The following is a 15,248-nucleotide window of genomic DNA, read 5'->3' as shown; positions in this document are numbered from 1 at the left end:
AGTGGGCTTTTTAGCTACACTATCAGTGGTGCGGTGCATGGTAAAGAGATTTGTATAGTAGCCTGGCAAGAGCAACCTTGCTCATAGCCCAGCTGCCAATAAACGGTTCCTGACGGTCTTACATGGTAATTTGAGTGGAATATTAGTTCCTAATTTGCACATGAGTTGATAAGCGATCAGTACTGACGTTTTGTGGCAGCCCAGATTTGAATCTCTCTGCGTTCACAGTACGGCTGATTGAACATAAAGTAATCTATCATTGTTACACACTAATATGGTGCTTATACGTCATATCTGTATAATCGTTGCTTTCTAGGTTTTCAGTGGCGTTTTTGAGTTAATTTAAGATTGGACTTACAGAGGTTCAGGTGAAGTGATGAACTAGTTGAGAACGTCAAGTATACAGTAATGTTTTCCTGTGACTGTGTTTTGCTATTGGATTTTCTGTTTATTTCCTTGGACTTCTTGAAGATATGTATTAGATGTTTATCACGAATTCGAAACCTACTGCTGCATACAACACTGTGGCCCAGTGTACAGGATATTCGGAAATTCCAGTTGTAAACTTCAACGACGATTAGAGGGGAGAGAGGACATGATATTTTGAATCGAAACCCATGTCTGGGAACGTACCGTTTCCATTCTAAGACGCTTTCATTTAAAATGTGTAATACGTCCACATCTGCTTTCACTCAAGCTAAGTGGTCCTGCATACTTGATCATTCTACAAAATGTACTGGACCTGTCCTTGGAAGCTGTGCCAGTGAATGTGCATCAGGCAATGTGATTTCAGTATGTTGGTGCACCACTTCTTACATGTGGTTTGGAGGCATCTCAACAGACAGTATGGTGAAAGATGGATAGGCTGAGGTGGTTCAACCATGTGGCCGCTGCGATTGCCGGATTTAACTCCTATGGACTACTTCTTGTGGGATCTTATGCAAAGTTTGATTTATAAAACTTCTGTAGAGACGGAGGAAGATGTGTTGGGACGAGTTCTGGCCGCTGTAAGAAAAAATGAACAGACAGCAAGTGTGATGGAGACATTATACAAGAACATGCTCCTTAGATACAATGTCTGTAACAACGTTGGTGGTCGTCACATCGGGCAGCTGTTATAACGCATCAGTACTGTTCTGTGTGTACAGCATGCTGGGTTCTTTTTTGTTTTGGAGTAATGTAAACATGTAATGTTTAAGTGTTAATACAAACAAATGTGCTTAAGTGATAAATTGGTGTTCTATTATGTTTCCTTTTGCATCCTTATTTAATAACGGTATTGTGTCACGTCTAATTCAATTCCTCTAGCAGGAGTGGCTGAGTTAAACATCTGAATTGGAACTGTCATAGAACGGGAAGGGTACGTTTCCAGATATGGGTTTTTATTCAAAATATTTTGTCCTCACTCCGCTCTACAAGTCCTGGAAGTTTATAACGGCAATTTTCTAACGCCCTGTATAGCCCCCAAATCTGAAACATCTTGTAATGTGGAGGTAGGCTATTTGCAGAAAATTGCTGTGCACTCCCATTTATGGTGATTTGTTAGATCTAGTTCTTACACATGGTGTCAATGATAATAGCTAGCTTAAATAAATTAGCTGTCACAGTAAAGTGCGTCACTCATTTATGTGTCACCTATGTAAGCCTGTTATTCGTCTGTCGTCGATTTTTTTCGTTTTCAAGACTGAGGCGTTTCGTGAAGAGACAAATGAGGAGAGGTGCGTCAGACCTTATAACGCAATGGTGGGAAACTTCAAACAGGTGACGGATGTAAAATTTTGAGGTGAAGACAAGACGGTGCCATTAAACACATTGAAATTATTGATAGTATGTGTTTTAAGAAGAGAAGTTTACATTGAGTTTATTAATTAGGAGAATACAAACAGAAGTCGGCTTCAGTATAAGAAACCAGACTGTCATTTGGAACATGTTCCGTTTCTTGCATTATCATGATTTGCAGTTATGAAGCTGAATCATTTTGTCGTTTTTCCCTGGAAGTGAGAATATAAAATAATAATGAATAATGCCAATGTAAAAAAACCTACCGAGAAATGTGTGCAGTAAAACTAATTACAAGTGACAGACTGATCTGCTACAGTTCCACTTAATAATAACAGAAGTAGAAATCACTCATTCAGAGAATTATATGTCGTCTGGTGCATTTGTTGTTTCAGGCAGGAGACTGCATTTCTTCAACATTTATTCGATTCTATGTCGTCTGATTCGATTTTTTAATTATTGAAGAGTAAAGCTGATAACTGAAGACTACACACCCGAATGATCGTGTTTAACGCATCGTAGAAGTTCAGACTTCATAAAAGTTTCCCGAGTATCGTATTCTAAGGCATTTGTGATGCTACTGTGGTAAATACAGTTTCTCAATGATCGGTGCCCTAAAGTGCACCAGAAGTGTAAAATAAAAAGGAGTCTGGTAAGAGAACTGACTTCACAACTTATTTAGTCTTAATTTTACTTTATTTTAAACATGATTATGTTAAATTACTTTGTGGTACATAAAATTACAAAACAGGTGTCAATTATACTATATACATACAATCAAAAGTAGATTTAAATTGACAAGTCACGTATGTCCAAATCATTTGACTGTATATGACATTTTATATGAAAATAAAGTATCTATTACATTTCTTACATAAAACTCTGTATGTGGCTTTTTCGAAATATGTGTTTTGTGCTAGTCGTATATGTGCCCGTTTGCTATTTCGTTGCCATTAAGAACATCATAGTAATGAGAAGCATATATTCGTTATGATACCGATCAAGTTTAAACATACATGTATTTGGTGCAACTACATTTCGCAAACGGAAGATATGTTTTGTGCTAGATGTATATATGCCAGTTTACTATTTAGATGCCATTGAATACGGTATAATAACGGAAAGAATTGTATTACAAATCCAGTTGCAAATATATATACGTCATATTTGGTGCAACTACTATTTCGCAAGCGGAAAATAATCGTGATAACGTATACGACGTATGCAACATCTCTGGCACTGTTATTTAACGAAAGTGCTGAGAAGCACCGCTAGATGTCAGGCATGTATTGTAGTCTGTATGTAGTGGGTGGTTCTCCTTGGATTTTGTTTGTGACTTAGGTTGTGACACTCATATCAGAGCATTAATGTTTTTTAGTTAGTGCAAGCGAAATTTTAAACAATATTAATTTGTGCCGTAACGCTCCTACAAAATGCATTTATTTCTTTTATGGCTAGGAAATTCTGTAAACACGTCTGTTGTCTCGTTCTCTTACATTCGAAACATTGCACGGGTTGGTTGTATAATATCTATCTTTGCTCGCTACGAAAATTAGTCATTAAGGGCGCTGCAGGAGAGTGCGTAACTGTACACAAGAGTGTGAATCGTGTTGCAAGTTTTTAAGAATGGCAGCTGTAAACCCGCAGGATAACAGCGCCTTAGATCAAAGCATTCCAAAATGGAAGAGAGAGCTTATCTTACGGAGGCGGGCGCTTAGTCGTACTCTACCCGCCGGCAATGCGTCTGTGAAGTTGACTTGTCCTAGTGTTGTTACCGCTGTGAAACAAGCAGACCAAGCAACGCTTGTCGAAGACGTACCAGGTAAATATCAGCGTCGTGTTCCGACTCCGCCTGCGGCAAGCAAAGGTTCGGTGGAGGAAGTCAAAGCGGACTTTCTCCCCACAGATCGCGGCGGTATCTCATCCTTGGCATTTGCGGAATCGCCAGTAGTTGTCAGTAACATGCGGTTGGTTGAACCTCATGCGGACGCGGGCAATGATTTGATGAATGGTGTTGGCATGGGAAGCAGCACCGTTGCTGTTAACTCGGTGAAGTTTTGGGACAGAATGGGCGAAGAAAAGTTAAGCAAGCATCGTGCTTCGAACAAAACAATGAGTAACAGTGTTGTGTTAAGTGAAAATAATTGTGTAGAAGACAGTGACTCTGACTCAAGTGAAGAGTTGCAGTATGGACCAGGGATAGTCAATAGGCTTAAAGATAAATATATGAGTATGACTTTACGCGAAAACCAAAGTAGAGTCACCAGGACCTCTTTTAGCAATATGAGGCGAGCAGCCAGCCTGGAAAATCTGATTGATAATGAGGACAGAGACATAGAAAAGCAGCAAACTAAAACACAGCATAGATATACGAAAAAGTCTGATACTCCTAACGATTCCAGTAATAAACATTCCGCGCCTCAGCATCACAGATACAGGGGTATTACTCGAGGCAATGATTCAATGAAACGAGCACGTTCAGTTGAAACTTTGTTAAGATACGATAACAGAACAATATCAGGTCGTTCTGGTGCCCGTGACTTGCCTTCATTTGACCGTGTTAATAAAAAGCAGGCGACAGTTGATTCAAGGAAAAGTGCACAGTTTGTAAAATCACTTTGTAAAGAAGATATAGTCATAGTAGAGAATAAGTCAAAGGCAGACGCCAGTTCTGGTGTTTCAGAAGACAAGCAACATGTGTCGAAAGGCTCGACTTCTCCAAAAGTTCGAAGCCCAAGTGTTGCTTCAGAAACAGAATGTCTTCCTCCTGATCTTGTTAAACAAGCACTTAAAATTTTTGAGAGAAGGCCAGAACCAGAAACTACCGGCACTAAATTGTTCTCCAGTAACACTAGTAAAACTTCAGCAAATGTGGGTACTAGTGGCAGTTTTGTTGGAGCTGTTAGTAAGCCAGTGCTGTCCCCAAAACCAAGTCCTGACAAAATTTCTCAGGTTTCACCAGCCAGGCCTAGCTCACCTAGAAAAACACCAGGAAATGTAGAGCAGGCATTACCTCCCTTTCCACAAAAACGAGGAAGTACACCACCACCTAGTCCATCGCGCTCTCCAAATAATTTGACTGCTCCCCTGGGAAGGTTACAGTCTCCATCACCAACTACAGAAATTTATAAACTTTTTTCAATGAATGATTCTGATTTAGAATCATCAAATATATCTCACTCGGTGAGTGGCGATGGCAAAGTTGGCAAGTCTTCTGACAGTCGAAATGCAGTCGAAGCCATAGATGGGCACTCAAGAGTTATTTCTCCTGCAGCTTTAGAAAATATTAGAAAATGTGGCATGTCAGAGAAGTACCATTTTGTTAATAATAGTGTAGCAGACAAGCCAAAGTCACACCTTCCTGGAGTTCAGCTGGCTGTAATACCGAAATCAAAACCTCCAGTACAAGTCCCATTAAAACCAGAACCTAGTTCGATGCAAAAGCTTTCTCCTAGTGTGAAATCTACAGATCCTCCGCAGGTACAAGTAAAGCAGGTTGGCATAATAAAACCAATGGTGACAAGTAAATCCACATCAAACGCCTTTCATAATAATCGTGAGAAGGAGAAAAACTTCAAAAATCGTGAAAAGTCTGCTGATCAAAGTGTTATTCCAATAAACAAACTCTCAGATGCAATTGCTCGTTCTTCAGACACAGGAAAAAGTCAAGTTGAAAACAGTGCGAGTGATATTTTTCCATCAAGAATTCTTAGAGAGACTAAAGGACCAGGGCTGTGGGACAAAAAACCTGCCAGTAATGAACTCACTTATAATTTTGTGAATAGCAAGACCTCAATACCAGACTACATTCCAAATGATGGTATCATATTAAGGAAGACACCTGTGAAGCCCAAGGTAAGTTGGACATTCTCTTAACAGTTTCAGCTATAGAAAAAAATATGCTCTCATCCATTTTAGTACGGCTTATGTTATATTGAATTCTAAATTATCTTGAAACCTGAGGTTGTTTCATTGTATACAAGCACAAGAAATTGTATTAATTATTTTTATAAATATTGGATTTGAATATTGTGCCTTTAAATTGACAAACATTTTGGGGTGTTCAAAGAGATAATAATTTATTAGGAATATATCCTTGGCAGTTAATGTTAGCAAGAGACTTGAACATGCATATCAAGTTTTATATGTTGGCATACTGTGCGTTTTGAAGTTCGTGTGGATTTGTGATTTTGCTCAAATGGAGAAATTACTACAAGTAACCATCATAACATCAGTTTGTCTTTAGTAGTTCCGCATGTCATCATTTTGGTCCAAATTTTGTGTCCTCTTGTTAGTGTTACTCATATGCGAGTTAAGAGTGCTTCTGAAGATAATGAGATGAAGTGTTTTTCATGTGGGATAGATTAGTAATAATTACTCCTCATGTAAATTCCATCTCTATCAGTTGAGATGGAATATGTTGACACATTTTGGTTTAAGCCCAGTTCGTTATGTCTTTACATATATTATTATTATTATTATTATTGCTGCCTCTCCCCCTTTCTTTAGTGCAGTGAAAATATGAACATAGGCTATAGCAGCCCTTCAGGTTGTCATGGTAGCAATTAATAGTAATAGAGAGTAGGCCAATTAGTGGTATTTGGGTAGGTGCAATAGAATACTCATTTATCATGGCCAACTCTTGCAAGTTTGTGTGCACAGTTTCACAACTGTAAAGCAATTTTCAGAGTAAATACAAGGTAGAGGCACCTTTTAGCATCTATCTGTGTTTGACTGATCAATATGATTATGTAGCAATCATTTGAATTACTAGCAGTAAATACTTCTGGTTGATCTACTACAGTTTATTGGACAGACTGTAAGATGTGGTGTCTCAAGCTTAAGATCTTTGTTGCCACTTGACCTTGTGCTGCTTCCAATTGTTTTCAGATGACTACACATGGCACTATATCACTTGAGACTGTTGGTGGTGGTCTGTGCAGGTTCTGTGTCTTAGCGCGTGATGTTGAATTGTGAACGGAGAGTATCCAACCCCATGTGTAAAAATTAATGGTAGAGCCTATAGGATAAGAGTATCTACTGAAAAACAGAACAAGCTATAGAGAGAATTTCTTTGACAGTTACAAAAACATATGCTCTGAGTCCAACTGTTCAAATATTCAACTATCATACTTAGCTGAAGTGTGCCGACTGCACTTTGTGCATAGGTGTGCAGGAAAACGAAAGTTTTTAAGTAATGATGTTGGAACTTGGTAAATAATACTTCAAGCACCAGAATGTAGAAAGAATGCCCAAGGGTAAATGCTGCATCTATAGTAATACCATGTATCACTTTTTCCATTGACTTTTGGTCTGTCAGTAGGAAGTTTACTTGGGGGAAAAAAAAGTGTGTGTGTGTGTGTGTGTGTGTGTGTGTGTGTGTGTGTGTGTGTGTGTGTTTTTAAAAAATCTGCTACACGTGTTTCTTGCTGTTTCTCAGGCTTTGTTGAGATTTTTGATGGTTGGAGTTAATTTTCTCTAAGTAGGACTGTGTTGCCTGACAGGGTTTTCACTTTCTAGTGGTAATGAATCTTACTGGGGGCTGACAGTGTGTAAGTGCTTGCATATATCTTGATGTATGAAAAGTATTTGTGATAGGCTATAAATAACACTGTAATTGTAGTTAATGAATGGGATCAAATGAACTTATAGAGACAGGCTGTTGGCTTTGTCCCATAACATAAGGGTGTAGCATGTGATTCCCTGTGTGTGTGCAAAGAGAAAAAGAACACAACATAAACAATATTTCTTTTGCATATATAGTCTAGGTTATGTTGACAGGTGTCAGTGTGGTTGTGTGTTGGTAACATGACTTCAATTACTTCAGTTAACGTAATGTAGAAATTAATATTCAGTTGGCAAATGAATTATTTTAACATCTGTGTTTGAACTCCAAGTATTGTCATAAGGTGTATGATGGAAGGTATGAATCTACTATCCTCATACTTAACTTCTCACCCTCCCCCATTTTCCTGTTCCATACCTAAGCAGTAACCAGAAAGGAAACATTTGTATCTGCTGGAATTCATTCAGTTGTTCAATTGTGGTCATTATGTGAGATTTTCTATTTGGGAATGTAGAACATTTGTAGATGCTTATTAGCCAGCTCTCATAATTTTGAGTTTAAAGCTTCCTGTCCCTGTAGTGCATGATGCCTTCTTATGTCTCCCACTGCAGTTTGATCTTAACCCATTGGCATATACAGCAGGCAACAGATTATTGGATACATTATTAGACTGCCAGCTGTGAGACAGGCTGAGCAGCTATAGCTGCTTCTTAGTATTGGTTGGTTGGCTGATTTGGGGGAGATGACCAAACAGTGAGGTCATCGGTCCCATTGGGTTAGGGAAGGATGGGGAAGGAATCATCCCAGCAGTGGCCTGAAGCGATTTAGGGAAACCATGGAAAACCTAAATCAGGAAGACGGGAAGCTGAGAAATCGATCTGTTCAGTGGTGTATAACACATTAAATTTCTTCCAATGTTTTGTCAGTTATAAGCAGTCATTTTCAGTGTTTCTCACCAACCGCATAGTAGCAAATAATGCCGTACTGTAAGAAGTTTGTCATTTGAGGAAATCAAATCTTTTGAATGAAAGTGACTGTACTGGTTCTGAAAGTGATATTTCAATAGTTTTGATGAAGAAGACAGGGAAGCAAATGAAACAGACAGTGACAGTGATGTTGCAGCAACAGGTGCAAGTGTTGTTAAAAAACAGAAGGTAGAAAAATGGAAACTGCAAATAAATCAGGACAAACATTCCAAAATATAATTTTCTGGTTCTAGTGGCATTAGTCCTAGGATTCAAAGACAGCTCCCAAAGCAACTAGCTGAGAACAGTAACTTCACAGAAAAATGGTTCGTGTGTCTTTCTGGAAGGATGTAGTAGCATAAACAAATAGATATGTAACACATGGTGATAAAAAATGTCTTACTTTGAAATCGAACAGTGCTTGGTTTCATACTAAATCTGATGAAATCAAAGTGTAAAGTATTCTCATAGCACATTTTGTAAATAACGAAAATGTTACCTGTTATTTACCGTCGCAAACACAATTTTCGAAGTGTTTATTGTCATGAAGAAGATATTACCATTGATGAAAGCCCCATAATGTTCAGAGGTGGATTCTAGTACATCCAATTCAATCATCCAAAAATGACATGTTCCAGAATAAAGTTCTTCAAAATTTGAGTCAGGTGGTGGCTATTGTTCAGAATTTGGTATTTATACAGGGAAAAAATCCCTGAGACAAGCAATAAGGAAATCCGGATTAGTGAAGTTATGTATCTCGTGCAATTGTATTTGGACAGTGGTTATGCAATATATGTTGACAGCTGGTACACAGTCATTGTGTGTAAGGCTCACTGGAAGGGGGCACAATTGCTGTTAGGGACTGTTAGATCCAAAACTCTTGTTATTTTCAGACATGGCTCTGACATGGATGGATAAAATACAAGTAAACATTATATCCACTATAAACACAGATGTCAGTATGACAACAGGGGAAACTGACTGGAAAACCAGAACCCCAGTCCAGAAGCCCCAAGCAATTGTACAACATAACAATTCAGTGAACACAGTTGACAGAAAGGATCAGCAGTTGTCTTCTCTCCTTCTCATGAAAACGTGCCAAAGTATATAAGAAAATTTTCCTTTACATCGTGGATATTGGGATTTTTGATTCATACATCCTATTAAACAAAGTGGCAGGGGAAAAATCTGGTTTCGATGACTTCAGAATTCAGCTGGCTGAAGACACAATAGAGCAGCCCATTCCACCAGACTATGGCAGACATGGATGGGCCCGATCCAGAGTTTCCCCTGTTAGCCTGCAAACAGCAAATTGGACAAATTTTGTTAGGTTTATATATATCATTTTGAGCAGATGGTTCATTGTATTAAGTTTTCATTTCCGCTTGTGTCCTCAAAGGGATGAGGGTCTGAGACTGCATATCATGTAAACTGACACCCATTATCAGGTGTACTGTTTGTCCAGATACAAATAACAAAATGTTTCAAGCAAATGTTCTTTAGCCGTCAGGGGGACATCAATCAGCATGATTGCCTTCGTTGTAGCTTTGTTTTTTACAGAGATATGAACAGTGTTATGACTTTTTTTAAATGACATCCTTTACTTTTTACTCGGTAATTCATTTCCTCTCCTAAAGCCCCATTCAAAAATGTATCACAGTGTACCAATCACTGAAAGATTATTAATTACATAACGCAACATTGACTTTGAGCCCGGGATCAGAAACTTGTCCACTTGCTGAAGTTGTCAGAAAACAAATGAAAATAAAGTAGAAACATTACACAAACTTGACTTTGACTCTCCTGCACCATTGCCCAGGAGTAGAACATTCAAAGGTGCTCACAGTGGTGACCCTGGACACTGATACACTGGTGCACCTGTTGAATGAAAGAACTATGTACTGCTTCCAGTGTTGCGTGCTGAAGAGAATTACAAGAAAGCACGACATGTTCCTGCATGCCCTCTGGAGTTGTTCGAATACTGCAATAGACAGTGTCTTTAATGCATCCACATAGAATAAAGTCCAGAGGATTTAAATCAGGAGACCTAGGAGGCCAAGTAACTTTTCCTCCTCGACCAATCCATCTGGCAGGATACCTTCAATTCAGAACACTACGTGCATGCAAGGCATTATCTGCTGGACATCCATGGTGTTGATACCACATAAGCATTCTGGTTCTAAGTGGCACTTCATCCACAAGAGGAGGAAGAATTTGTCTGAGGAAGTTTGTGTACACTGTGCCGTTTAGACTACCATTGATGAAATAAGGGCCAGTAATTGTAGTACCAAGCATCCCACACCAGATGTTAACTCTCGATTGACACTGATGTTCCACCTGTCTAAGCCATCGTAGGTTGTCGCTGGACCAATAATGCATGTTCCTTGTATTTACCTGTTCTTTTTTTTAGAAGGATCATTCATCGGTAAATAGAACATTGGAGGAGAACTTCAGGTTGGCGAGGATTTGCTGCTGTGCCCACTGACAGAACTGTACACGATTCTGGAATTCATTCCCATGCAATTATTTATGTAGGTGTACATGGTAAGGATGGAACCAGTGACTTGTAAAAGTACAGTGTACACTGGTCTTAGGAATGCCAGTCTTGTGTTCAAGCTGTTGTGTGCTCACATGGGGATTCATAGCAATGGAAGCGAGAACAGTAACTTCAGCAGCTTCGTCTGTGCGAGTGCTAAGACGATTGCATTGTCGTGGGTTGAAACTTCCCATTTCCTGAAGCATCGCAACAAGACGAGAAAACATCCTTCGGGAAGGTGGGCGCTTGTCAGGATGTCACACTCTGTACAGTTTCGATGCCTGTGTAGCATTTCACCTATCTTCAACAACAGCAGCAATAAAAGAAATGTTATGTTGGTACAGTTTCTAGGAAGGACAGCCTTTACTGTATGCCTACTCTACACAACAGTATTTAAAAGGGCTAAACTACTGTACTAAATGTACCCATACATAAGAAAACAGAATTAGTTTTCTGCTAACTTACATTCTACCTAGATGAGTAGCATTTCTACCTTCTCTTCGTTGGTGTACATTCTACTCGTACAACTCAACTGATTGTGGTAGATGGAATAATGGGTATGCGTTCTACTTATGTTTACATTTGCCGTCTGTCAACATCAGCACATGGAGGTATTCCATTACCCTGAGTACCTGCACTAATCGCTGGGAGTGGCAATGTCATTGTTGTGTTATGTAATTAATAATGTTGTTTTTCACTGAATGGTGCACTGTGATACATTTTTGAATAGGTCCTTAGGAGAGGAAATTAATTAACCAATAAAAAAATACAAGGTGCCATTTAAAACAGTCATACTGCTGTTAATATATTGTAAAAAACAAAGCTTCAATGAAGGCAATCATGATGATTGATGTCCCCGTGACAGCTAAAGAACATTTGCTGGAAACATTTTGTAATGTGCATTTGGACAAACCGTTATGTAGGGTGGTCAGGATAAATGGGACACCCTGTATATGAGTAATAACATGGCACTCTGGTTAAGACACCGGATTTGTATGTGGAAGGAGGTGGATTCAGATGCTTGTTTGAGTGATCAGGTTTGGATGCTACAATTTACTCAATTAATTCTGCATTCTTCTTTAGCACTATATCTGAAAAGTTTTTCTCTTCTTGTCTAAACTGCTTATAGTCCACCTTTTACTTCCCTACTTGGTTGCATACGAGACAAATACCTTCGGAAAACACTTCTAAATTAATGCTAGGTATTAACAAATTCTTCTTCTCAGAGGTGCTTTCTTTGCCGTTGCTAGTCTGCAAAAATCCTTTCTAATTTGACCATCAGTTATTTTCCTGCCCAAATGACAAAACTCCTCTACTTGCCTCAGCATTGTCTGACTTAATTCAAATACATTCCATTCTCCTTGTTTGTTTTAGTTGATATTCGTCTTATGCACTCCTTTCAAGACTATCCATTCCGTTCAGCTGCTCCTCAGAGTACTTTTCTGTCTGACAGAATTACAGTGTCATCGGCGAACCTCAGTTTTATTTCTCCCTGAACTTCTTGTCCCCTTTCTGAATTTTTCTTTTGCTTCCTTTACTGCTAGTTCATGCCAGTACTTATTAAGTCGATGATTTTGTAACATTGCCACCTGTCTGCACCTTCTTTCTTTGGAATTGGAATTATTACATATTTCTTGAAGTGTGAGGGTATTTAGCCTATCTCGTACACGTGAGGTAGAATAGTTTTGTTCTCCTGAAAATATAAAAAATGCTGAGGAATGTTTGTCTAATACAGGGACATTGTGTAGACTTAAATCTTTCAGTGCTCTTTAAAGCACTTCTTGCAGTCTCTCTCATCTTTGTCTACTTTGTCTTTCCTTTGTGTAATATTACCTTTGGTTCATTTCCTTGCATAGTCTCTCTATATGTTCCTCCCACCTTTTCAGCTTTCCATGCTTTGCTTAGTACTGGATTTTCATTGGAGCTCAGGTATTCAAACAGCTGCGTCTCTTCTCCTGAAAGCTTTCTTAAATTTTGCTAAGGGCAGTATCCATCTTTCCCCTAGTTAACATGCTTCTACAGCCTTGCATTTGTTCTCTAGCCATTCCTGCTGAGCCGTTCTGTATTTTCTGGCACTCAAATTTTTTAGATGCTTGTATTCCCTTTCACCTACTTCATTTACTACATTTTTATATTTTCTCTTATTGTCAGTTAAATTGTTTATCTCCTGCGGTATTCAGGGATTTATATGAAGCGTTGTCTCTTTACCTATTTGACCCTGTCTTTACTATTCATCTCTCAAAGGTATTCATTCATCTTTTGCTGTATTCTTTTCCCCTGTTTCACTCAATCATTGCTAATGCCACCTTTGAAACTTTCAACAACTTCTGATTCAGTTCATTCAGGTCCCATCTTTTTAATTTCTTATTATTTTGTAAAATTTTCTTCAGTTTTAATCTACAGTTGACAACCTATAAATTATGGTCAAAGTTCCCATCTGCCCGTGGAAATTGCTTACAGTTCAAATTGTGATTTTGAAATCTCACACACACCATGACATAAACATTGTGCATCAGTGTCGCCAGGTCTTTTCCATGAAAAAAAAAAAACTTTCTTATAAGATTCTTAAACCGAATGTTACTTATGATTAAATTATGCTTTATGCTAAATTCTACCAGGAGGTTTTCTCTTTCATTCCTTTCACTCGGAACATGTTCTCCTACATTTTACATTCTGTTCCTTAACCTACTACTGAATTTGTTGCCGATCACAAATTTTCCTTTCCCTTAGCTACCTTGTCTAGTGGATTCTGTGCATTTTTCATAGTAGCTTCTTGCTTATATTCCTACTTTCTTATCATTAGACTTATTCCCATGTTATTCCTATTAGATTTTGTGTAGATTACCCCGTACTGCTCTGACAAAAAGTTCTGTTTGTCCTGCTGCCGCACTGCACTAATTCTGACAATATCAGACTTCAGCTTGGTCATTTCCTGTTTCAGATTCTCTAACCTATCTCCACAGTTGAGGATCTAACATTCAATGCTCTTAACTGTAGAATGCCTGTTTCGTTTTTTCCTGAGGACCTTCTGAGTAGTCCCAACACAGAGATACGAATTGGGGGACTATTTTACCTTCAGAATATCTTAGCCAAGAGGATGCCATCATTATCCAGACATACAGTAGAGCTGGCGTGTTGACGGGGGAAAATAGGGGCTGTGGTTTCCCCTGGCATTAAACTGTTCGTAGTACCCACACAGCAAATCCACATTGGCTATGTTACAAGGCCAGGTCAGTCATCCAGTTACCCCTACAACTACTGAAAAGGCTGCTGCCCCTCTTCAGGAACCACGTTTGTGGGGTCTCTTCAGACACCACTCCGTTGTGGCCGCACCTGCAGGATGGCTATTTGTATTGTTAAGACACTTTAAGCCACCTCATCTCAGCATGGTGTGTGGTTCGTTGGGACAGTAGGCCACAAGGCATCACATTTGCACGCAACATTGTTTATAGTGTATGGTAAATAATCAGTAATAAGTGTAGTGAATGTTCAGTTTCCTAAATAACTTCTGAACTAAATACGTCGATAAGAAAATATTTTATTACTGATAAAGTAAATTAGGTATTATGGTTAATGAAATACCACATAATTTTGTGAACGAAGCAGTTCCATCTCTTCACAGATCTGAAGACAAGACCAGAAACATATATAATTCAAACAAGTCGAATCGTTAACTTAAATGTCGCAGAACGCGGAAAGCATGTTTCAGAACAGCTCATATTTCGCTGCAGAATGACAGATTCACTTTGATTTAATTATGTTGTTGATGGTACTGTATAACGAAAGCGAAACGCGCATGGCAAACAAGTAAAAGCCTTAAAGTTAGTCGGCGAGATTGTTAAATGCGAAGTAAATAATCGGAATTACTTGGTCTGGTTCACTAAATATCAATGCTTAATCACTAATCAATAACGTCGCTCACATACCTTACGACATATAAAACGATGACATGAATGTTGTAAAACCACATAAATTCTCCGCAAGCCACCATACATCGTGTGACGGAGGGCACTTCTGGTACCATTACCTTTATCCCCTTTCCGGGACCATTCATGAATGGCGCGTGAGAAGAATGATTGACGGTAGACCTGCGTATTAGCTCTAATTTCTCGGATTTTGTCGTTGTGGTATTTTGCGAAAGATATGTGTGAGGAAGAAATATGTTGTGCGACTCTTGTCGGAACATAATCTGTCGGCATTTCAACAGTAAGCCTCTCCATGATGCGCACACCACCGCTTGTAGCATCTGCCACTGATGTGTGTGTGTGTGTGTGTGTGTGTGTGTGTGTGTGTTTAGAGGAGCTCATCTCCGTAATGCTCACGCCGACATCCCGTGACGGTGGGCCCAAGACCGATGAGCTAGATTCAAGAATCGTTCGAAAATGTTTTTTTTTATGGATTA

The 15,248-nt window shown here is 38.9% G+C and overlaps 1 protein-coding gene across 1 annotated transcript in view; it reads left to right on the top strand.

Moving 5' to 3' along the window:
• Nucleotides 1–3,050: 3,050 nt before the first annotated feature.
• Nucleotides 3,051–15,248, top strand: part of LOC124721960 — a 164,403-nt gene continuing 152,205 nt past the window's right edge. Inside the window, exon 1 of the mRNA XM_047247124.1 lies at nt 3,051–5,634. Within this exon, the coding sequence (XP_047103080.1) occupies nt 3,406–5,634 (2,229 nt within the window). The 5' untranslated portion in view covers nt 3,051–3,405. The remainder of the gene's footprint in view (nt 5,635–15,248) is intronic.

Source organism: Schistocerca piceifrons, chromosome X, assembly GCF_021461385.2.
Source record: "Schistocerca piceifrons isolate TAMUIC-IGC-003096 chromosome X, iqSchPice1.1, whole genome shotgun sequence".
Classification (NCBI taxonomy): Eukaryota; Metazoa; Arthropoda; class Insecta; order Orthoptera; family Acrididae; genus Schistocerca; species Schistocerca piceifrons.
The sequence above is the reverse complement of the archived record's forward strand: the minus strand, read 5'-3'. Positions and strand labels throughout refer to the sequence as shown.